This window comes from Phallusia mammillata, chromosome 6, assembly GCF_965637545.1.
Source record: "Phallusia mammillata chromosome 6, kaPhaMamm4.hap1.1, whole genome shotgun sequence".
Taxonomy (NCBI): Eukaryota; Metazoa; Chordata; class Ascidiacea; order Phlebobranchia; family Ascidiidae; genus Phallusia; species Phallusia mammillata.
In genome coordinates this window covers 20172784-20195402 of record NC_137257.1, presented here as the reverse complement: position 1 = coordinate 20195402, position 22619 = coordinate 20172784, and the positions used below count along the sequence as shown (strand labels likewise).

The 22619-nt window shown below is 36.8% G+C and overlaps 2 protein-coding genes and 1 long non-coding RNA gene across 4 annotated transcripts; 2 read left to right on the top strand and 1 right to left on the bottom strand.

Moving 5' to 3' along the window:
- Positions 1-436: 436 nt before the first annotated feature.
- On the bottom strand, positions 437-4865 carry LOC145234471 (32 kDa beta-galactoside-binding lectin-like). The gene is made up of 8 exons (XM_080099199.1): positions 4854-4865; positions 4706-4782; positions 3748-3919; positions 2252-2425; positions 2070-2183; positions 1498-1574; positions 991-1162; positions 437-580 (listed from the first exon to the last, which is right to left on the bottom strand). The coding sequence occupies exons 1-8, from the start codon at positions 4863-4865 to the stop codon at positions 437-439; spliced, it is 942 nt and encodes a 313-aa protein (XP_079955325.1).
- Positions 4866-8344: 3479 nt separating this feature from the next.
- LOC145233326 (32 kDa beta-galactoside-binding lectin lec-3-like) lies at positions 8345-11448 on the top strand. Its single transcript, XM_080098037.1, has 8 exons — positions 8345-8421; positions 8645-8693; positions 8767-8846; positions 9197-9368; positions 9806-9979; positions 10207-10283; positions 10636-10807; positions 11059-11448. Exons 2-8 carry the CDS (start codon positions 8691-8693, stop codon positions 11200-11202), a joined length of 822 nt encoding a protein of 273 aa, XP_079954163.1. The 5' UTR covers positions 8345-8421; positions 8645-8690; the 3' UTR covers positions 11203-11448.
- A 482-nt stretch (positions 11449-11930) lies between these two features.
- On the top strand, positions 11931-20839 carry LOC145233802 (uncharacterized). 2 transcript variants are annotated; one of them, XR_013861180.1, is made up of 6 exons: positions 11931-12047; positions 13022-13277; positions 16634-18106; positions 18169-18245; positions 19259-19430; positions 20691-20839. It is a non-coding gene; the product is annotated as an uncharacterized LOC145233802 (long non-coding RNA). The 2 variants fall into 2 exon arrangements; XR_013861179.1 differs by having other exon boundaries at positions 11931-13277.
- Positions 20840-22619: the final 1780 nt, after the last annotated feature.

The following is a 22619-nucleotide window of genomic DNA, read 5'->3' as shown; positions in this document are numbered from 1 at the left end:
GGTTTCAGTTTTGCAAAAGTTATGGTTGGTAAAAAATCCATCAAATCCATAATGTGTTTTGCTCGTACTTGTACTAATTGAAAGATCTCAAAATATTATTGTCGGTCAGATCAAACACAATTTTTGTTAACATTTTATTTTGAACAAATGGATATGTTTGAAAGTCTGAGTACATTTTTTGCAAAATCAATTTCAACCTATAAATCCAAACCAGACAGGTGCTCCTATGATATAACTAACACATGTGAGAAATCTAGATAAAAATGTTTCAAATGAATTGCTTAATAAAGATTAACCCTAAAGCATGTTAACTCTGATCCATGTCGAAATCTTTTGGTTTAACGAAACAAAATATTGTAATACGTTCTTTAAATGGAAGTAAATACACAAAAGTGGCTAATTTGTTGTTTAATGTTTTCCTAATTTTAAGCAAATTTTATATGCCTCTTATGCTCTTGATGCACATGCCATTGATTGCAATGCCGATGTCTTGTTCAACTGGGGAACGGTGATTGAATCTGCAAACTTCAACGCCCTCCCACACACACGAGAAATAATCTTGACCCACATAGATGTTATACTAAAAAGATATTGAAATGGTAAAGAAAATCAATATCTATTAGACAAAAATAAACCAAAGGTGCACTAAATCACCAGTTCTTAACCTTTATTTATTCGTGAATCATATTAAAGAAGCCCTCAAATCCACTGGTCGCCTTTTACCAATAAAATGTGGAGTTATGTGTAAGAGAAAAGAGTATCACAAAGGACAATGACTCAGTACCACAGGATGTCAAAAGTAGTAATTTTTACTATTTGAAGGTTTTAAAGTTAGCACCTGTGTTTTGCAATTGTTTATTGATGAGAGTCACTAGTGAGGTTTTACATTTATGGCCCTCTGAAAACCGGTTGAAAAATGCTATATCAAATAATAAAAACACGAAAAAAAGTCAAAAATTTACGCAAGTCGTGCTCGAAACAGCGACTTACCTCATACTCTTGATTAAGTTGCCATGTAAATGGGACTACCATGCTTCTTTCTTCATTCTGCCAACCCGCGTTAATCTTGCTGTTGCGCACAATCACCTTTTGGTCAAATCTTGGATTAAAATGGAAGGCAATTTTTTCATCAGCGTCGTCTATGTTAAAGTTGAAAATGGACCTGTTGCAAAAACAGCACACACTTAATGTTATTACATTTCACTTGGTAAAAGAAAACAAAGCGACATAAAACAATGAGCATTTACGAAACCGGAATTGGCAGCATTATACACAGATCTTTTTATTGTTGTGTGGAACGTAGTGGCTTCTCTTTCTTTCTGATTTTACTTGTGCATTATCTCACTAATGGTGGCAATTGTTTTTTTCCAACTCTCTGTCTGCGTTTTATGTTATATCACTGGTTATTCAGTTTTTAGCTAAGTTTCTTTTAAAGTCTTTGCTTTGTGTATGTCAAACAATGATTTTTGAGCTTTTGTGATTTGCCTTTGTACCGACCTCGCCTTTACTGGTGTTGCAATAAGCCGAATGTTTCTTCCTGCAACCGGTTTGCACTTTAAGTTCAATGGAGTTTCCTGCAACGATAAATAGCGATTAAAATAAGTTTTGCTTATGCGATAATTTGTTTTTTAAAGTAAGCCTTTGTTGCTTGTCATCTTTTACGACAAGACATGTATACAGAAATATAAAGTTAAAACCGATTCGACCAGTTTCGGCGGATTAAACTGTTTTTGTACCTGACCTGCTTCCAGTTGTCTAAAACTTCATTTTAATTAGTACGCATTCAGTAGGCCTGGCGTACTATATGATGCACATGAAATGAATGTGACTTTAGGCCAAAACAAACCAGAGATTTTTGCCTTCGGTCACAGCAATGTAACTGTTATTTTTTTCTTTTTTTCTTTATATAAAAACGTATACGTAAATGTACAAATAACGTTCTTCAAACGTTCACCACAAACAAAAAAATTATGAGAATTACCGCAAATTGGTCGAACATTTTCAACCCTCTCCTCTTTATTAGCTTTAGCTTTAATAATTACTTTTGTCTTTTTATGCTATTTTTTTACTTGATTATTAGTATTATAATACTGTTTTTTCTCGCTATAATCTCTCATAGGAAGGAGACGACATAAACCCAATACGATCCGTTGGTCGTCACTTGTTGAGGCGAGGTGGGGCCTCTACATAAAAAAGGAAAAGAAGAAGAAAAAAATCACCGAGTTCCAACTATGTATGACAAAAATTTCACCTCTAGTGCAGAGTCGGTTCCATTGTTTTGAATGTCAACTCGATCAACGTCGAGTCCGCCCACTTTTAGACCTGCGTAAGTCTGCGGATCAGCCCTGTGTTTAAATGTGCAACCAGGAAGCTTTTGTCCATTCCACGAACAGGTGATCTCGTCGGCACCAACTTCAATTTTGTACTGCAACAAAACACCTTCATAAATTTATTTTAAAACAGAAACAAAATAAAAAAGTATTCAATGCCAAAAAATGCAAAAATGTCCAAAACTAACTAAAGGTAAAAGCACCGAGTCAATACACGATAAGCTGCAGGCGGTGCACACTGTTTGGACCTGGAGGGTCTCATTAGTGCAGCTGGTGACAGGAAATTAGCCGTATGAGCTAATATAGCCAACTGACGGCACTCCGGGTAAAAGCTATGCCTCTTCTATTCTGTTCGATGCCACAAGTGGACATAATCCACATAAGAACTATTTTATATGCATTGACCAAGCTGATGAGACCTTACGGGTAGAAACAATGTGCACTGTATGCAGTTTAGAAATAAAATAAAAATATTTGGTTGTTAAGCACGAAGCACGGTCGTTTAGGTTAAGTAATGTTTCCGTAATTACAAAAGATAATTGATATTAAAGCGAACTGTAGTGAGGTGTTTCGAGCATTGTTTTGTATGTTTCCCCAGCAGAAAATAAGAATGACAGAAAATAAAATGGCAGAAAATAGGAGCGATTACGACATTAATTTGTGCAAATTGTGTAACACTTGTTTACGAAATGGACTCGTTTCAACTTGCTAACTAAAAATTCGCAAGGAAGTTGAATAAAACAATGGTTTGATTCAACAGGATTACCAAATCACGATTGAACGTTGAAATATTTCCTGTCGCAGTTAATTATCGGAAGATGTGACTTTGTGATCTGGTGTTTGCCTGCTCTAGCTGTGTGGTTTGTCTTTTGCTGTGATTGGACGCTGTATTTATGCAGAAATTGTGCAAAAGCCCAATCGCAAGAGCACACGTGAACAGTTTAACGCCTTTATCCAGATTATATATAAACCGCACTCGCTACGTTGCTAGTCATTGAAGTTATTCTATTCTAGCTAGTCGTTCTATTTGACTTGTGCCCGCTTATGTTAGCTTGTCGCAATCTTTTGTCCAGAAGTTATAAACAAACGAACTAAAGTGCAATACACCTGCGTGAAGATACCAGAACTCTGTACTGACTTTTTACTGACGCTAGGGAGCTTGGAGGTTAAGGACAGAGGTATCTGCTTAATGTGTGGTGACGCTGTTAACCTTGAGATTCATAAGCATTAACATATCCTCAAACCTCGCGCTTAGTACAAAATCGTCGGTGTTTTGCAAAAACTTTGGACGACGCATAAGGTGATAAAGTAAGCTAAGGTTTAAATCAGACAAAACAGACAACGGACATAAGAAATAATTATGGTATGGTGATAAGCACATAGTGTGAATAACTAAATCAAGCTCGTACAAATTTACCTCAGCATATGATGTTTGCAACCATTCGAAGTCGTTCTCTCTAGCTCTTTGTTCGGTCTGCCATTTTCCATCCAAGTGACTATTTATTAAAATTACCTTTTCATCAAAACGGGCTTGAAAACGAAAAGCGATCGTTTTACGTTTATCTCCGACAAACAACTTGATTATGGCCCTGCAACAAAGGCATTTGATGATTTGCAACAGTTTTGTGTAGAAATACAGAAATACGAATAATCAAAATGGATAGAAAGCGATATCTCCTGAGGCAATTGCTTGGTTTACAACCGGAGTGGAAATTTTCCAAAGGGAAACATTTTAATACTTGAGGAAAGAAATTTAATTTAATATATCTGCGTGGTATGTAAATATACACTTAAGCCAGAGTTGTAAACGGCCTGATATTGGAGCCCGAGTCCCAAACCCGAACCGTTTTTGAGAAGCCTGTTTGGGCCCGAAAGTTTCATTGACAGGCCTATATACTGGACCGACAACTCTGATTTAAGCTCTGAGAATATGACTTGTAAAGTTGATAAAAACAAATTTTAATTAACATGTGTGTGTGGTTAAGCACCTTCCATGTAGTATATTAGAGAGGAATATATTTTTTTAAATAGGCTTTGTCTACTCTAGTGCAAAACAAACAAAATAGAGTTGTCATTTGGGTCTGGTTCTTCGCGTTGAGTTCGGCCTAGGTTAATGCTTAAACTATATTAACGGGCTTGATTCGGACCTGAATGTATACTTGGCACACATTTTCATCACTCTTCAGATTTTTTTTAAATAAATCGGGTTTAGGTCAGATTCGGGTTCCAAATTGAGGCCAACTGACAACATTGAAATAAAAATAAACAAAACAATTTGATTTAAAGTTGAATAACTAAAAACATAAAAATACGTCCAGCCAGTTACAAAAAGGGTAAAAAAGCAAAAATTTTCAACTGAAAACTCGAAATTTCACCTTTTTCCTACCGGCTTTCCAACCACGGTTATAGTATGACCAAGAGTCCGAAGGGAATGAAGATAGAACTTTTCTTGCTAAATACAAAACAAAAAGAAAATAATTGAGAGAACGCAAGAGGCACGAAAAAGCTAATGCAAAATCTCACCGCTTTGGCCATTTCGTTGTAGCGATTTCACAAATTCAAAGTTAAGATCAGCGACCTAATATACTAAAATTAAAAATCAAAATTAAACGACGTTTTATTTAATTGACTTTGCGAGTTGGAAACAAACTCAAGAATTGTGGGCAGGATCTCACTAACAATGATTCTACAAACAATACATATCATTTGGTGTAAATATGCCCTTCATAGGTTCTAAATAAAGATCTAAAACCTTCAGGCCGTTTTTTAAAATAAGACTTTTGTGCGTTTTACCTGCTAAGGATCAATGCCTCATATAAATCAGTTAATCTGAACCTAAGTAACTGGGATCGGCCTTGAAGGGTCTATGTAGACCAGAGATCAAGGCAAACTCAAACATTTTCTAGCCTACGCCTTGTCATATGGGAATGCTTGGTGACCGCCTGGCGCACTATGATTTACTTCCTACATAATTTAAAATTTAACTTCGCTTATGGGTCTTAATTATGTTATGGTCAACACGTGTTAACCATTACTCCTGTCCTTAAGTTTATTAACAAACAAGCTCGTTTGTTTAATTTTTTTTCCTCGGTGTGCATGCAGGAGCTGAATGCATTTTTGATCCAAGTAAGTTAAGACGCCTGTTTTAATTGCAAGTTTTTTTTCATATAAGGGTCAAGTCCTAGTATCATTTTTACACAGGTACCTTCCATTTAGTGTCATTTGTTTATTACTTTCTTGATTTTGCCAAATGGCAGATCGCTTTCTTTCTTGAAATGCCAGATCGCTTTCTTATGTAAACTTCGGCAAACTTGGCATAAAAATACCTTCGTACGATTGATTCTCGAAATTTTATCGCAACAGAACATAAATTAGCACACAACCAAATGGTCAAATGAATTCGGCGCTGCGCTGTGTTATCTATATCGAAAACATTCATGAAAAAATGTTTTTGGTTGTACACGAATTTGGTTTATGTATAGCATTGACAGTGGGAACCTAAAGTTGTAACACGGTTTGACTTCCCTGAGAACTTGCAGCATGCAAAAAAGGGGGACAAGTTGTTTTGCAAATTGATGCTGAATTGTACACAATTTGTGGCAATGTGTCCCACGTTTTTAGCCAATAAGCTTTAAAAGTTTTTGCAACGTTTGCACTTTTAAAATCTTAACACAGTGGTTCCCAACTGGGGAGGAATTTATTTTAATTTTTACATGTGGTTTTTAAACGGTCACTTAAACTCAGGCAATAAAACCTGTGAAGTTGATAAAAGATCTAATTTCAAATGATCTTTGTATGGTTAAGCATCTACAATGCAGTATATTAGGGAGAAGTGAAAATGTTTTTAATTGTTAAGTGAGGAATTTTTCGTAAAATGTTGGTAACCACCCTCATGACACATTATTACTATGTTTCCATGTCGCAAGTTTGGACCACGTGTTTTTGCCATGTGACGTATTTTGAAGAGAAAAGTAAGTTATAACGACATGAAGACATAGTATAAGTGAACGATATAAAATTAACAACACACTTTAATAAGGCAAACACAAAGACACACAAAAAGCAATTTGATCGACTTCGATATCGAATAAAAAAAAATGTTTGCACATTTGCTTGATGCAAAGGCGTTCAGTTTGCCAGCAAAAACACCATGTATTACCTCTCTGTATATTGTATATTGTACACCTAAAACTATGTATTTACGAGTTAGTGTTTTATTCTGTTGTGTATGTTGCTTTATGGAAGGTATTGTAGGGGCCTCTTTCACTATGTTTAGCGCTACAGCGATCCGGACAAATTGCCTTCTTTCTTTTACTCACTTTTATGTGGTGTTTTCTTACATTGTGTCATTCTACTTTGTTGTACCAGTGATAAACACCTCGCTATAGGGCCACCAAATACCGACGATACTTAAATTTGGTTAAAAAGGATCTACCATGTTTGGCAAATCAATTAAATCATCCTTAACCAATAAAATATCATTCCTTTTTGACTATGTGGTCAGTTTGTAGAGAAACTTTTCGCTTTGTTTTCTTAACTCAAGTAAACAAGCGCAGCTCATATAAATTAACAATCTATTCGAAAATGATTTTGTTTTTCAGACTGGCAAATATGGCATTGTCCAATTGGTAAAATAAAATTTAATTCATGTGCTTAGTCTAACATTCAATACGATGGAAAATATTCTTGTTCACCTATTTGTTGTAAATGACGTATCATGTGGCTTCGTAGTTCTTACATACCCTTTCACTATTGCCTAAATTATTTCGCAACTCAAAACACATGTTCAAACAAGCATGTACCGGCGTCAACTGTATAACTTTGCGCACTTCCCTTCATTTACTGGGATTTGTTTGATACGGCGCCGGTATACTGCATTCCCTAAACACATTTTACTGCCAAAGTTAGTTGTGTATACACAAGGACACACAATTAAGTGATTTGGACGTTGATTAGATTATTGCAACATAAGTTAATGTGGACATACGCAGAACAAGTTATCGCGGACAGGACGCAGAACAGGACAAGTTATCTAACCCTACCGGTTATATATTTTTTACATACAGAACCTAACTGCGTTTTATTTGCTATTTGTGTTCAATATTGGCTGCCATTGTGGTATACTATTGTGGTAATTTTCATCAATGATTAGGTTACAAAACTTATTTCTCTTCATAGTTGCAGATTTTTAAAACTGCTAATAAATTTTATATCCAAAATAATATTAGGAATAATAACGAAAGTATCCTTCCTAAAATGAACCCCTCTCAACGTTATAATGAGCTAACACCAACCCAACAATAAATGCTTTACAAGCTTCTTTTTGAATTTAACTTGGCATTCTACTTCCTGACAGAGTTTGTTGTGTAAAAAGAACGCATGGAAATTTAACTTAATGTTATACATTTTTAATAATACCAGAATTGGATAAAAAAATAAGATAAACAGCAAAAAAAGAGCCACACATACGAAAAATTGATTGTTTTTATGTATTTTTGCGGTCTAATGCTAACGCATGGTGTCCCAAACCCGTTGTAAAAAAATAACTGAAAATTCGAAACAAGAAACAGGTTAAACAGGTTTTTAGCGGGGTGGTTAACAGGTTTTAAGGGATTGTCAAACACCGTTGGCAGAATCTCCAGTTTTTGACTTAAATTAAATGTTTTGTTTTTTTCTTTAATTTTCTTGGGAAATAAATATATCAGTTACAGTGTAAATTAAAAAGCGACTGACATCATATTATTTGTCTTATCGCAAGAGACAAACTGATTAAATCAAATGTAAATTAACTTACATTGTTGCATAAGTTTTAAGCACCATTTCATCAGACACCAACATCAAAACTTTGTTTGTTTATTGTTTACTGTTAACACGACGAATTGCATTTTCTACATCCTACTTCCCGTCAAAGTTTTTGCACTCCCGGGACGCTAGAAATGTAAAACATCCCGCTATTCCGGCAAATGCTGTATAAATTACTGTGTGTCTAGTCCATTTGAGCAGACCATGTTGATTGGTCCAAAACCAGAAAGAAAAAGATCAAAAGATTGCAAAAACTTGTGTTTAGTTGATAAACGCAATAGAACCGTGGGTGTGTTGTAAATTTTGTTCGTAGATTTTAAATGTTTTGCTTTTGATCGGCTAGGCTGAATCTGGTCGTTTCGTTAGTGTTTAGAATTTGTGTTTTTTATGGTAATGGTAAAAGATTGAACGGCGTGTTTTTTGTTTATTAACCTACAAAAGAAATACTTTGCGTGCTCAAGGACTTTGTTTTTAAATACGTTTTTTTGCTATCTTATTTTTGTTTGTTTTAGATTTAAGCATTTTAGATTCCTAAACCTGCTCATATCATCCAACAAAATGGTAAGATACAGTTTAATTTTTCAATGTGAACTTTTGGTTCACGCCGGTTTAAACTTGTTTTTACGTTTATCAGACCACCACTGGATACACCGTCAAGGCCGTAAAGACTCTTGGTCACACAATTACAGTATGTGGAAAACCAACCAGTACCAGGTGCAAACGCAGTAACTACTGTAAATATGGTCGCTTTTATTTAAGTTACAAAATCCGCCGACTGGATAAAAATGTATGGTCTTAATGTAGCCAATTTTTCATGAGCCCTTTATTTACCGTTGAAGCTAAAAAAAATTGCATTCTATTTACGAACTTTGAATTTTGTTTTCAGCACCCTAACTATTGGGTATCTCTGTGTATTTATTTTTATAATCGTCGTATTTTGATTTTAAAAAGGGCCACATCATTCACAGCAATCCACGAATATGTTTATCTGTTTGTTTTCAGAAACATTAACGAGAACATGTGTGTTTTGCTATCCTGCCTAATGTTATTAGTTTATGTGGCAGGGTCGCAATCAACTTGTTAGTGAACGATGACTCCAACAACATTGGATGTCATTTCAATCCCCGTTTCGACCAAAAGGAAATTGTGTTGAACAATAAAGTAAATGGAACATGGAAGACTGAACAACGAGCAAGGAAGGGTAACTTTATGTGGGCTCAAAGTTCACATGCCGAGGTAAATTGCTTGTTTTAAGCTTCATCATTTTAAAATAGTAAGAAAAAAGTATGTAGAAACCTTAGGAATATATATTGCGTCTTACAGTATGAAATAATTGATTAAAACTTGTTATTTTTAATACACATTACACTGTTCAAACAAAACAGTTTTTGTAGATGATTTTGTCAGTGCAATGTAAAGAAAATTGGCAATAATACTATATGCTTCTATTAGTCCGTATCTGTCATTTCGTAAGTTATTTTTTTGCGTTGTTTTTTATTTTGTTAATAAATATACGCTTTTTTACAAACTATTCTCTTTACTTGTTACCACATTTGTTGCAATCTAAAATAAAAATCTAAAAAATGCGGTTTAAAAAAGTAAAAATCTATAAATATTTTTTTTCTCATTTTGCAAACCTCATTTTCACTTCACTAAACGACTATACGTCGCAGTACAAACTTGTTGTTGGAACCGCTGATATCACCTGCTACTGGAATGGACTCAAGCTCGACGGTTGCACTTTCAAGCACCGAGTTTCTGCTAGCACCCTCGCCGGCTTCACTGTGGGTGGAATGGATGTGTCTAGTGTTGACATAGTGGACAACAACACCACTCCAGCTCCAGTCGTAAGTTGATCCTATTATCTTTTTTCATCCAGAATTGTAATGATGGCTGGGTTTTAAGTTGTAATAAAACTGAGCTGGTTTGGGCCTACCCGGCCGCATTGGTTATTAATTTGTTTTTTGACGTCATTTTATTTTGGCCATTTGGTCATCTGTTTTTTCCGACACTATCTCACTCAGATTTATTGAATTCAAAATATTCGCCACATTAAATATGTTGCTTGTTGCAGATTACACCTGTTGAGATCAAGGGTGACAAATTCTCAGGCAAAACGCTAAGAGTGGTGGCAACCCCAATGGCCAACAGGTTGGTATATTAAAACTGGAGTGTGGCAATTTTTTTCATTAGGAATAGTTTAAAACCCTTTCGGTTTGCCTTGACTTGTCCCCCAAAACTTAATTGATGCTTACAATTGTTAAGACATAAATGCACTGAAAAATCACCAAGCCGGAAGTAGCTGTGACGTTTAAACGATTAGGAGCGGAAAAATGTGGATGGCACAATTGGTGGATCATAACTAAACGCGCTGCAGCTACACCGTATTGTTGAAACCTCTGCGTTGTGATGTTTTCTTTACAAAGCAGTTTTTTATCCAAACTTGGCAACAAAACCAATTTGCATGTAAAAAAAGACCTCAACCTTTTTGTGTTTTTACCAGGACCGCTATCAACTTCAAGGCTAACGACAGCGACACCAACATTGCTTTCCATTTCAACCCAAGGTACGACCAAAAGGTGATAGTGCGCAACAATATGGTGAACGGAAAGTGGCAGACAGAAGAAAGGACCATGACTGTGCCCTTCTCCTGGTCACTTAACCAGGAATATACGGTAAGCTACTATTTCGACACATAATAGCTTTTTCTTATAAAGTACCTACAGGAGGTCCACCTATAACTTATTATTTATAATTAAAAAACTAGAATACAGAATAAACAGGTCCGCATGAGTTTTAAAATCAGATAAAACCAGAAAACTTTCTCATTTATCAAAAGTTATAAGCAATAGGCCTTTATTCCTTCAGGTATCTTATCTTCTAAAGTAAATATTTCTAACGTCTTTTTGTGTCTAACTTTTTTCAGTACGACATCTACGTGGCAGAAGCTTACTTCTCATGTGTATGGAACGGCGTAGAGGTTTGCAGATTCGTTCATCGCTCAGCTGTAGCACAAGACGTTGGCCTTGCCATCGTGGGAATGTGCGTTAAAAGCATAAGCAGCCTCTAAATTTGTTGGTTCACCAAAACAACAACATCAAAAATAGGAAAAAATACCGGTTTTGTGTGCCTATATCCAACAGAATCTGTTGTAACAATTTGGTTTGATTTGGTTGCTTTATGATTGGTTAAAAACGTTACATTACCATTCTATTTCGGTTTCATGAATTACAAACAATTCCGGCAATCGTGTACTCAGATTTGTTGCTTCAGCGCATATTCAGTTATTAAAAAACAAAATATTTTAAAATGTCAATTTAAGTGTTCTTCAAGCAGCTGTAGTACAGAATTTTTTGAAACTATTTTACATCCCTATGACGAAAACTATCCTTCAGCTAATACGTTTCTAATTTGAACAAAAAACGGACAAGACTATGAAGTATGTACGCAATTTTCAGTTTTGAAACGGTTAGATTGGAGATCATTTAAATTTTTCGGAAATATTTATTGTGAACACAGACTATAAACCGTAAGCCCATTGGCAAAAACAAGCTGGATTGCAAACAGTTGATGTTAAAGTTTGCTATTTTAATATTTACCTATTTAAGAAAAAAAGCCTCATATAAAAGATATAAAAAAGATTTGTAATATACATTCTTATTACCAAAATAAAATACTTTTCCGAATAAATTCTTTCCGCGCCACTAAACTATTTGATACGCTTGAACAAGTTTTACATCGGCGCAACCAATCAGCGCCGTTTGAAATTTCAAGGCAATCAAAGTCGCTTCACGCAAAGTCATTTAGCTTGGGGAGACGGTTTCAGGTAGAAATGACAAACTTTTAAACTTTTGTTTCTGTTTTCAGTATTTCTAGTTCAACTGTGGTTATAAGGCCAATAAGTATTTAATGCAGGTATTGTTATTTGTTTTACATCAATCATAACTTATCAAAACGTTTCATAACATTGTAAATGTGACACTGTACATGGTTATGTTCATAAGTTTAATGACGAATACAGCGACCCAAATCGACATAAAAAGTGACATGCTATATTATTAAAACGTTTCGGCCAATGCTCATGCCATCATCAGTGATTTAAGTTTATTTAGGCAGCTATATTCGCAATTAAATGTAATTGTAAATGTATAACTTGGTCTTGGGCTGTATATTCACACTATATAAACCATGTTGGTACAAGCTTGGAATACTTGTCATTTTCAACAGTCATAACATTGCATTAGCGAAAGTATTAAAAAACTTTAAAACTAGAAACCTGTTTAGTACATGTCTGCGTTTCAACTTGTTTTGGGCTTTGTGACGTCACACGCGAGCGCCATCATTTTTTTCGAACGGCACTGATTGTGCAACTGATTCCCTCGTTTTGCCTGTAGATGCATTTCCTAACTCCAGAGTGTGCATCGCAAAATTTCATCGTCAGTGTTTCTTAATTTCATTTTGTGCTTGTATGTAAACTTAACAACTTTGTTTAGTACGCCCGAGTCGTAAAGTGTGCTAATGTAGTGCAAGTTGGTGCTCGGGCTTCACCAAGGATAAACTCTTTCTGTAACGGCTAGGTCAGGTAACATATAGGTTGGGTACGTTTGGAATTCGTGTGCCATCAGAGAGATTAGCTAATTAAGACTCTAGCTAGATGTGGCGCTTTGTCAAGTGACTAAGTTACATAGAAGCATGGTCTAGGCATTGTACTAGCTGCAATTCGTTTCTGTCACCAACTGAGTTTTCTTCACTGGTAATAAATTGTTTACTTTTGTACAGGATTTGAAAATGATCGACGTTTTTCAAAACAGTTATTAGTTTCGATAGAATAGCTTGGGCCGCTGTGTAGAATCGGTGCCTGGCAATTTTAATGCCTTTTCTGTTTTCAGGTTTTTAAAACTTTTTTTGGGGGCAGAAGCATTTCCTGTTAAATCACGCCGAGAAATCTACAACGGCGATCGATCAATGTATTTCTTTACTTAAACCTTATCTCAATGACCAGACGCCCATGGTACCACTTCTGAGGGCAATACATATGTCAATATGACGTCCTGCTTCGATTTCCATAGTTGACGGGGCAGGTATTCCGCGAGATGTCGCCCTCGAGTTAAAGAAGCATGCAGTGCGTGTTAAACTGGAATTGAGGTATGATGCTGCTTTTATATATTATTATTGTTGCTACTAGAGTTTTACAGTTTAGAATCAGTAGAGCTAAATCCCAGAGGAAGGGGTGTCAGTGGAACATTGTTTTCATATTACTCTTTACAAACCGAAATACCACCAATTCCTCTCGAACAAAAATCACAAAAAAGGTACCAGTCACTGCAGTTACAATCGCTTTTTTCTTTTTCTTGGTAGTACAGAAAAGTAATTAAATCAAGTAGACGAAAACTATAATGGTCAGCAACCGCCGGTCCAGAGTTTTAAGTCGGACCTGGCTTTTCGGGCCGGTTTCGGGCCTGGGTTTCTTCCAAACAACAGGCCTGACTTTACACTCTGTGTATTTTTTGCATAAAGTTACCCAGCTAAGTAACTAATTGCTGGACCTGGCCTAATGTCAAACAGCCCTAAAACGCCTTGTTCGAGGCCAATTTTCTACTTTGTTTGTTTTCTTGGTCTTTACTGGTTCTCAATGCATAGGCCTGTCAATCAAACTTTCGGGCCAAAACGGGCTTCTCAAAAACGAATCGGGTTCAGGTCGGGTTTCGGGTTTGTGCCGTAACTCTATTGTTATCTCTTAATGTTGTTTATTAAGAAAGCGAATAATCGAATGCAGTTTAAACGTACCAATATATTGTGCCCGTTAGTGCCTCACAAAAAAGGTTGCTCGTAGTTGGATAGCCAGCCAATGTAACCCAAAATCCTTAATTATTGTTGTATTGTTGACATTTCTACCGTCAAAAATTTAAAGACAAATAGGGTAACAGAGTTGTTAAAACGCGAAGAATACTGGTAACCATAGGTTGCATTCGGTAAGGCAGTAACCCAAAATATTAGAACTTAAAAGCTTGCAACGTGGCTAATAATTGTATTGGTTCGTCGTTTTTCTGTAAAAAAATCATAATTTTTCTTCAAAAAAATCTTTACAAATGTTGAAGTTTTAAACTTGTAACTGTTTTAGATTTACGCAATAGATTTTTTAACATTTTAGTCGATTATTGTCAACAAAATGTCTGCACCGGTGAGTTTCGTTTGGTTATTGTTATGTTTTGTTCTGGGTTTGTTTTTAAGTGCTTATTCTCAACAGATTGAAACAGGGTGTATTGTTAATGTCGTTCCAACTCTTGGTCGTTCAATCACTGTCACAGGTGTTCCAGCTAACTCAAGGTACTAAAATTACTGGTTACTGTAAATGGACTTTTTGTAACAGAACCGGCTTAAGATATGACTTTTGTGATAGAACCGGCTGACAAAAAACTTGGATCCCACCACTGACTAAAACTGAAACCAAAAACCACAAAAACGCACTTAAAACCAACAAGTTAAAGCATAAAGTCATAATTAGACTTAAAATAAGATTTGGCATGTTAAACTTTCTACACAAATTCGACTTAGTCTAAAAAAGAGGTTGACCGTTTTTATAAACATAAACGACCATTACATTTTCTGAGCTATTGTACTATGTTCAATTTCAGTTCTCGTGATTTATGCAATATAGTATATATTTAAACTTTAAACCAAAATCTCTGACCCTAATTTGAATTCTTTCTTGTAGGGTTGCAATCAATTTGTTGGTAAATGATGAAACACAGAATATCGGTTTTCATTTCAACCCTCGGTTTGATTAAAAAGTGATTGTACTAAACGATTGTGTAAATGGGGTTTGGCAAGAAGAACAAGTGGCAATGAAGGGCTCTTTTATGTGGTCGCAAAGCTCTTTTGCTGTCGTGAGTTTTCTAAATTTTCCCTGTTCTGTAATTTTCAAAACAATGTTGTTCGTTTGCATGAAACAACTTGTCGCTATAACGGCCGCACCGTAGATCCTTTATCGTATATATCATCTAATCAATTTGATCCATAGATTGAGCTCAACAGTCTGCGATCAGTTTAACAAAAAGTTTCACGCAAATGGCTTTTAGGTTCGAAACACTTTTTCCAGTCCCACAAAAAACATTTAGAGCAGTTTTAAAATCCTAGTAACTAGTGTAACATCGAAAATTTTAGCACTAGTCACGGCATAAGCTCATACTAAGCAAACCTAGGCTAATGCCTTCGTTGGTACCATCATCAGCTACCATGGGGCAGCAATTCACAACTGTCCTCTAGACCAGTGGTTCCCAACCTTTTTTTAACGCGACCCAAATACTTACCAAAATTTCGTTTTGTGGTTTCTCGCGACCCATGGACATGCTTTTTAGTTGTATTTGTGTCTGTAAATTCGGAAAGCTTTTTAAAAATTACTACGACCGTCTAGCAAATTAATAACCTTATAACGAATAAACGCTGTTGTTTTTTCGACCAAACATTTCCATTTAGCCCGAACTCGGAGCTGAATCGAAGCATTATTAGCCAGAAAACGCTCTACTGTGAGCTAACACACCACTTTATGACGTCACAAACAGTTTTAAGCATTATCCCGACAAGTTGTGATGAAGTTTATTATTGGGCAACAATTTAATTTAAAGCCCTAGGGCCTAGGTAATATAAAAGTAACGCTACGAGGCGTCAAAAAGTAGATGATGTAATGGTCACTATAACAAGCGACCCAACAGAATGTTCAGGCGACCCAACTTTGGGTCGCGACCCAAAGGTTGGGAACCACTGCTCTAGACCAGTGGTTCCCAACCTTTTTTTGTCGCGACCCAAATACTTACCAAAATTTTGTTTTGCGGATTCTCGCGACCCATGGACATGCTTTCTTGCTATTTGGGTTGTATTTTTGTTTGTAAATCAGGAAAGTTTTTCTAAAATTACTACGCTAGTTTAAAAATAGAAAACATCAAACATAAATTATTCGTTTTTCCGCCAACTTTAGAGCTGGTTCAAAGCATTATAAGCCAGACAACGGTTATAACAGTGATCTCACACAAACATTATGACGTCACAACCAGAATAATTCACTATCACGCCAAATAGCCATGACATTGTTATTGGGAAACAATTCATAGCCTTGGCAAATAACAAAATAACGCTACGAAACGTAGATGCTCTAATTGTCACAAAAACTGGCGACCCAACAGAATTTACAGGCGACCCAACTTTGGGTCGCGACCCATAGGTTGGGAAACACTGCTCTAGACTACACCAACTTTGGGTTTTAGTGTGAGGCGATAAAGATACAAGAACAGTGCACCAATGCAGCGAACGGCAGCATAATCTCGTCGCATGCGGATGTACAGCCGCAGGTTGTGTACCCCTGGTCTAGTGTATTATCAAGTTTCCTCGATACTTTACACTATTCAGGAGCAATACAATTCTTGATCTTAAATTTAAAGAATAATTGCAGTTTAATTTTTTATTGCCACAGAGAGATCTTCTTTTGTAAACATATTTTGTTTCAGTTCAAAATAGATGTCGGTACAACGGAGATCAAATGTTCAAGGAATGGCCTCAATTTGAAAGAGTGTACATTTCAACACAGAGTTAATCCGCAAACCTACATTGGTCTGCAACTGTCGGGACTCAATTCCGCCCAACTAGATATACAAGACAACACCGAATTTCCAGGACTTATTTTTATTTTTATGGTCGGTGCTTAGCGCAAGGTAGCAAACTTAAAAGTTGCAGCCAAGTTAAAATTTTGTTCCTGTAGGAATAGGAATAGAGCTATAATATCGTTAAAGATGCAATTATAAGTAAAGCTTTTCACTATGTTGTTATCAAGAACCGCAAATTCGAATTCCGTTTGGTGTTCATAGTTGACGGTTTGCCCTATGAGCCCATTTATCTAGTTTTATTGTTTTTCAAGCGCTAGCTAGGAGATTTGAATTCCGTTCAAACGAACATTATTAAAATAAATGCTATCAACTGCATGACACCATAGTAACAAAAACGGTTGTAGTCATTAAAAGTTGAAACTTAAATTCCCGATGTCCTGCTAATTTGCAAAGCTTTTACAGACATTTGCCGAAAAGGCAGTGCCTCACCCTTTGAGGTCCAAGCTTTTTCTAAAAAAATCTCACAGAGGTCCAAATTCTTTTTTTTTTGCTTTTTCAAATACCCCAATACATACAAAACACGATCTAAAAGGTTTTATTCCTAAGTTCCAATGATTTTTTTTGATGGACATTTCAAATATGGCTTTTTCTATGTAGCCAATGCTAAAACAGCCTTATTTTTTACCAAACCAATCAATTCTAAAATAAACAAAAACCATACGCCAAACAAAAAACATGAAGTTTATTGTTCAGTCAACAAACGTAAATAATAATATTGCTTATAAAAAGGCACAGTTTGTAACTTTGAAGCGTATGGTACAGCTCAAAGCAATACCCAGGTTTTTGTTGCATACAATTCAGCCACATTTTCCCTTTTGCAACGCTTGAGTTGCTTCGTTGCTCCGCGCCGCGCCGTTGCTCCGCGGTAGCTGCGCTGGCGCAACTTATACCTCCAAGGGAGGCATTTGGACTTGTAAACGCCGTCGCAAACCGAGGACCTCCCAGGGAGGTACTTGGACCTTATAACATAAAACATAAGGACCTCCCAGGGTGGTACTTGGACCTCAAAGGACACAGCACCACCGTACGTATACGTAAAGGTATAATACGTAAAAAAAAACAAGAAATAGTCAAAAAAGGCTTTTCAAGTCCACTAAATCGTGCTTTCTCGGACCCGTTTTATAATAAAACGCACATCAACTAAACTGTATTACAGGCCGTTTTTAGTGACCGACCGATCTCTACAGTCTGTTTCAATGTGGCGCAGGTTTTACGGTGTTTCAGTGCAATATGTGCAATGTGTTTTGATTGAATAAGACAATAAACGGTAGAGCTACTAACGTAAGAACTCACAGTAGTCAGCTTTGGGAATTTCCGGTAGGTGGCGCAATTTCCACCGTCTTACCTGAAGTTGACACAATTGTCGTTTGTTGTTGCAGCCGACTCCACTTCTATTGAAAAGCAAGCCTTTCCTTGGGAAGAACCTACGACTTGTGGCAACTCCTTTGGAGAACAGGTTGGTTTTACTTACAATTTGCAATCGGATGCCCGAGTTGTGTCTTTTATATGTTTTTGGATGCAGCATTTGGATGTACACTTTAGTACAACCTTAAATTCAGGAATTACGGTTTCATCTGCAAAAAGGGCACACTGATTTGACCTATAAGTTTACATCAGTACAGCTGGTGACGAGAGATGCGCTTCGTGATGTATGGGGTGATGTATGGGGTTGTACCCTGTTGCTCACCACAAACTGGAGTGCCGTTTGATGGCTACACTTGCCAATGCGGCCGATCTCTCGTCACCAGCTGCACTGATGAGACCTTATAGGTCGAAACAGTGTGCACTGTCTGCAGCTTATCATTTATTGGCTCATATGCTTTTACATTGATACTGTGACACTGAGCCGACTTCACTGTGGTTCCCAAGCAGTTGCTTGGCCACTGTGAGCCAGTTTCATTTGTGCTGTATGCCCAGTTGTGGCATCGCACAGACTGGGTGATGTATGGGGTTGTACCCTGTTGCTCACCACAAACTGGAGTGCCGTTTGATGGCTACACTAGCCAATGCGGCCGATCTCTCGTCACCAGCTGCACTGATGAGACCTTATAGGTCGAAACAGTGTGCACTGTCTGCAGCTTATCATTTATTGGCTCATATGCTTTTACATTGATACTGTGACACTGAGTCGACTTCACTGTGGTTCCCAAGCAGTTGCTTGGCCACTGTGAGCCAGTTTCATTTGTGCTGTATGCCCAGTTGTGGCATCGCACAGACTAGGTGATGTATGGGGTTGTACCCTGTTGCTCACCACAAACTGGAGTGCCGTTTGATGGCTACACTAGCCAATGCGGCCGATCTCTCGTCACCAGCTGCACTGATGAGACCTTATAGGTCGAAACAATAAAAAACCTTACAGTGTGCACTGTCTGCAGCTTAAAACTTATCTGCATGTAAAACAATTACCATGACAATTTAAAAAAGAACCATTTTTTATATTTTCCACAAACGTTTTGTTTATTTTATTAGGACCGCTATCAACTTCAGAGCTAACAACACCGACAACAACATTGCTTTCCATTTTAATCCAAGGTATGACGAAAAAGTGGTAGTGCGTAACAGTATGAAGGACGAAGAGTGGCAAAAGAAAGAAAGAAACATGTTGGTGCCATTTTCATGGGAACTTGGCCAGCAAAATGAGGTAACCACTACGATCTGACTTAATTAAATTTAAACTGAGCATTACATTTTGACCAGTGATTCGCCGAAGCCGACCGAAAGTTCGGGCCAAACCGAATATTCGGGGGCTGAATCTAAAATCTCTTTTGTGTGGTTGATATTTTTAATTTAACCGTGTGTTGTTCTTGCAGTTGAAATCATTAATGATACTCCAATGAACTAGTAAATACTTAACATAATCAAAACATTTACTACTCTGTAGATAACGTGGCTTGTGTCATAGGTGTCCGCAGGAAAAATACAGGGGAGGGTAAAACTATCGTCAAATCGCCGTTCGATAAACGGCATTTCAGAAAAAAAAATCATTTGACAGTGATACTCATTCTTGCCACTCCCAATGTAGTAGTACAATAAACACAATATTAACTAACACTGAAGTATGCAGTATAGGGTGGCAAATCCTTTTTTGACGGAAGTAGGATTTACATACACGAACCTTATCAGATGTAACAACATGACACCGTGAAGGTATCACATAATGGCTTTTTGACACATCCAATGACGTAATAATATGCTTGTTACCGAGCTATTGTTCAGTGATAATGTCAGATTAATTTAATCTGTTGTAAAACCTCCTGTTCTGTTACAGTTACAGCTTGTATTGGGTGCGTTTAACAGAGTGGAGACCCACTACGTCTTCAGTTTACGTTCCAGGAAAAGTTTTTGTTTCACACTGTGTGAATGTTTATGGTGTTTTGTTTTAAGATGCGGATTTTCCGACCGTTTGCGTTTTTCTTTTTTCCAGGGAGGGGGGGGGGGGGGCGTGCCCCCTCTTGTCCCCCGCTGCGCACGCCCATGGCTCGTGTTTTCTAGATAGGCTACAACTCCTTACGATTTAAATTAGCGACATTACAGTTTAGGCACCAATTTTGTGCTCGCAAAGTTCGGTTTCGGTCGACTTTTTGAAAAAAGGTGGGGTCCAAACCAAAACATTTGCGAAAGGGCATATTCGGAAATCCGAAACTTCGGTGCATCGCTAAGTTTTGTCTCATCATTTTTAGTTCAATATATATATATATATATATATATATATATATATATATGTTGAAGAGTTCTACTCGTGTGTATGGGGCGGCGTTGAGGTGTGCACTTTCAAACATCGCTTTTCAGTCGGAGAAAGCATTGGCCTCTCAATTGGTGGCATGTGTTTTAAAAGCATTCAGGTTCAAAAGCATAAATCATATTGCTATTAATTATCAAACTATAGAAATTTGTTATGCAGAATATTCTTCAAGTTGAAAACGAATCAACAACACCAATGATAGTTGCTATCAGCCTGTGTGCGATGTGTAGACATTTGACACTATTACATCGTTGTACAGTTGTTAATGGATGTTTGTTTTGGCTGAAGTGTACCGAAATTTGCTGTTTCAATTTATCAAGTGACGATGTGTAAAATAAAACAGTTTAAACAGATAACATTTTATTTTTTGTCAACAAAATCTGCCCAAAATGCGTCATTTAAAATGACTTCTGCTTTCTATGTATAATGAGGATATAACAAAAATGCAGTGGTGGGATTCTATTTTTTTTCAGCCGGTTCTATCACAAAAGTCATATTTTCAGCCGGTTCTGTTACAAAAAGTCAATTGACAGTAACTAGTAATGCTAACCGGTTCGCTGATCTTATAAAATTTTATGAGACGGTTCTATAGAACCGGTGCGAACCGGCTGAATTCCACCACTGCGAAAATGCACAATCATTGCTGTAATAGTGCTGTATGGCTGAGTTGATTCCAACTGTTCTGTTAAATGACAAAGTAGTCGCATCCGCCTGTGCAGTTACTTTTTACTATTGTTATCCAATATCAAAAAGTAACTGTTCTATTTTTCCCAATGTGACTGCTACGCAAACAGATTTTCTGGATCTATTGGTTGTGCTAGAGCAGAAAAAGTTTTAGAGTCACTTCCATAAATTCTGTGTCCAAATTATAACAAGGGATATTATTTGTGTTTTCTCCCATAAATTCGGAGCTAACAAAATGAACTCAACAAAAACTGTTATCAACCCAAACGGAAACGCAGGCATAACCTGTCTGCTGTGGTAAAAGCTTCGTCCAGGTATTATATTTATCAACCGATATCCAATTTCAATTGAAAAAAATCTCTACGAACGTTGTGATCCTCAATTCTTGTACCACAATACATAATAAATCATAGTAAGTTTATTGCACGAATAACGGTTACTAAAACACAGTACTTTCAACACAATGCAATAAAGATAAGAATAAATCTCTTCCATAGGCAGGAACACATAAGATTGGTTTACAAAACCTTACATAAAATCAACCATATTTCGCTGAAATGTTACTCGTTTCGAACACTTCGAAACATTTCCTTTTCCCTTTTTCTGGTGCTGTGAAACTAATCACGTACGTCTATGTCTCCCGAAGGTGGTAAACTCGATAGACAGTCTGTAAACAAATACACATTCGAAATGGTTGTTACAAAACTGACGTAACAATAAGATAGGATTATGTTAGTCAAAAGCGTTGGTGGTGCCTTTTCATAGGACGGTTTGTGCGGCAATCTTTGCATTAGTTATTTTGGCTGATGTTGTTTTTCACATCTTTACCAAATGACAAAACAGCATTGAATACAAAACTTGTTGCATTCTTTTTAAAGTGCTGTGTTTTAAGAACCTATTGTCATTGCACAACATACATATCAAATGACAGTTGATTCTGAAGCAGTACACAGCACATCCATTTTAACCAAACAAATACAAGTTATTCCAACAGCCCGAATGGCACTGGCACTGGCTACAAGTGTTTTGTACCACGAGGTCTTGCGCCATCGATATGCTGATTGGGCAGGCCGCACCAGAGGCTATAGAAATCTAAGGGGTCCCATAAGTATCAAAACTGAAATGCATTCGACCAAGTGTTAAAGCCTATAACCTACCGTACTACACCTTTAAATAAACCAATCAGAGTAAGATTTGAATCAATTTTACGATGGTGACTTGCACTTAAGTAAGTATTGTGTAAATAAGTTGCTCCACTCCAAAACTCGCCCATTCGAAATATAAGGTTGTTATTTGTTTTGCATTGGGCTCCTGCGCAGCGACCTTACTGGTGTTATTATTTACACTGTAACTGTAAATTTTACAGCATATTTTTTTACTGTCAAATTCTAGGTGAAAATAAAA

Excerpts from the sequence above, each read along its gene's own strand:
- LOC145234471 (XM_080099199.1), bottom strand. Across the intron at positions 2,184-2,251 it reads GAACCGACTCTGCACTAGAG|AGGCCCCACCTCGCCTCAAC; the intron begins GTGAAATTTTTG and ends TTTTTTATGTAG. Across the intron at positions 1,575-2,069 it reads ATTATAATACTAATAATCAA|GAAACTCCATTGAACTTAAA; the intron begins GTAAAAAAATAG and ends TTATCGTTGCAG.
- LOC145233326 (XM_080098037.1), top strand. Across the intron at positions 8,847-9,196 it reads GGAAAACCAACCAGTACCAG|GGTCGCAATCAACTTGTTAG; the intron begins GTGCAAACGCAG and ends TTTATGTGGCAG. Across the intron at positions 10,284-10,635 it reads GCAACCCCAATGGCCAACAG|GACCGCTATCAACTTCAAGG; the intron begins GTTGGTATATTA and ends TGTTTTTACCAG.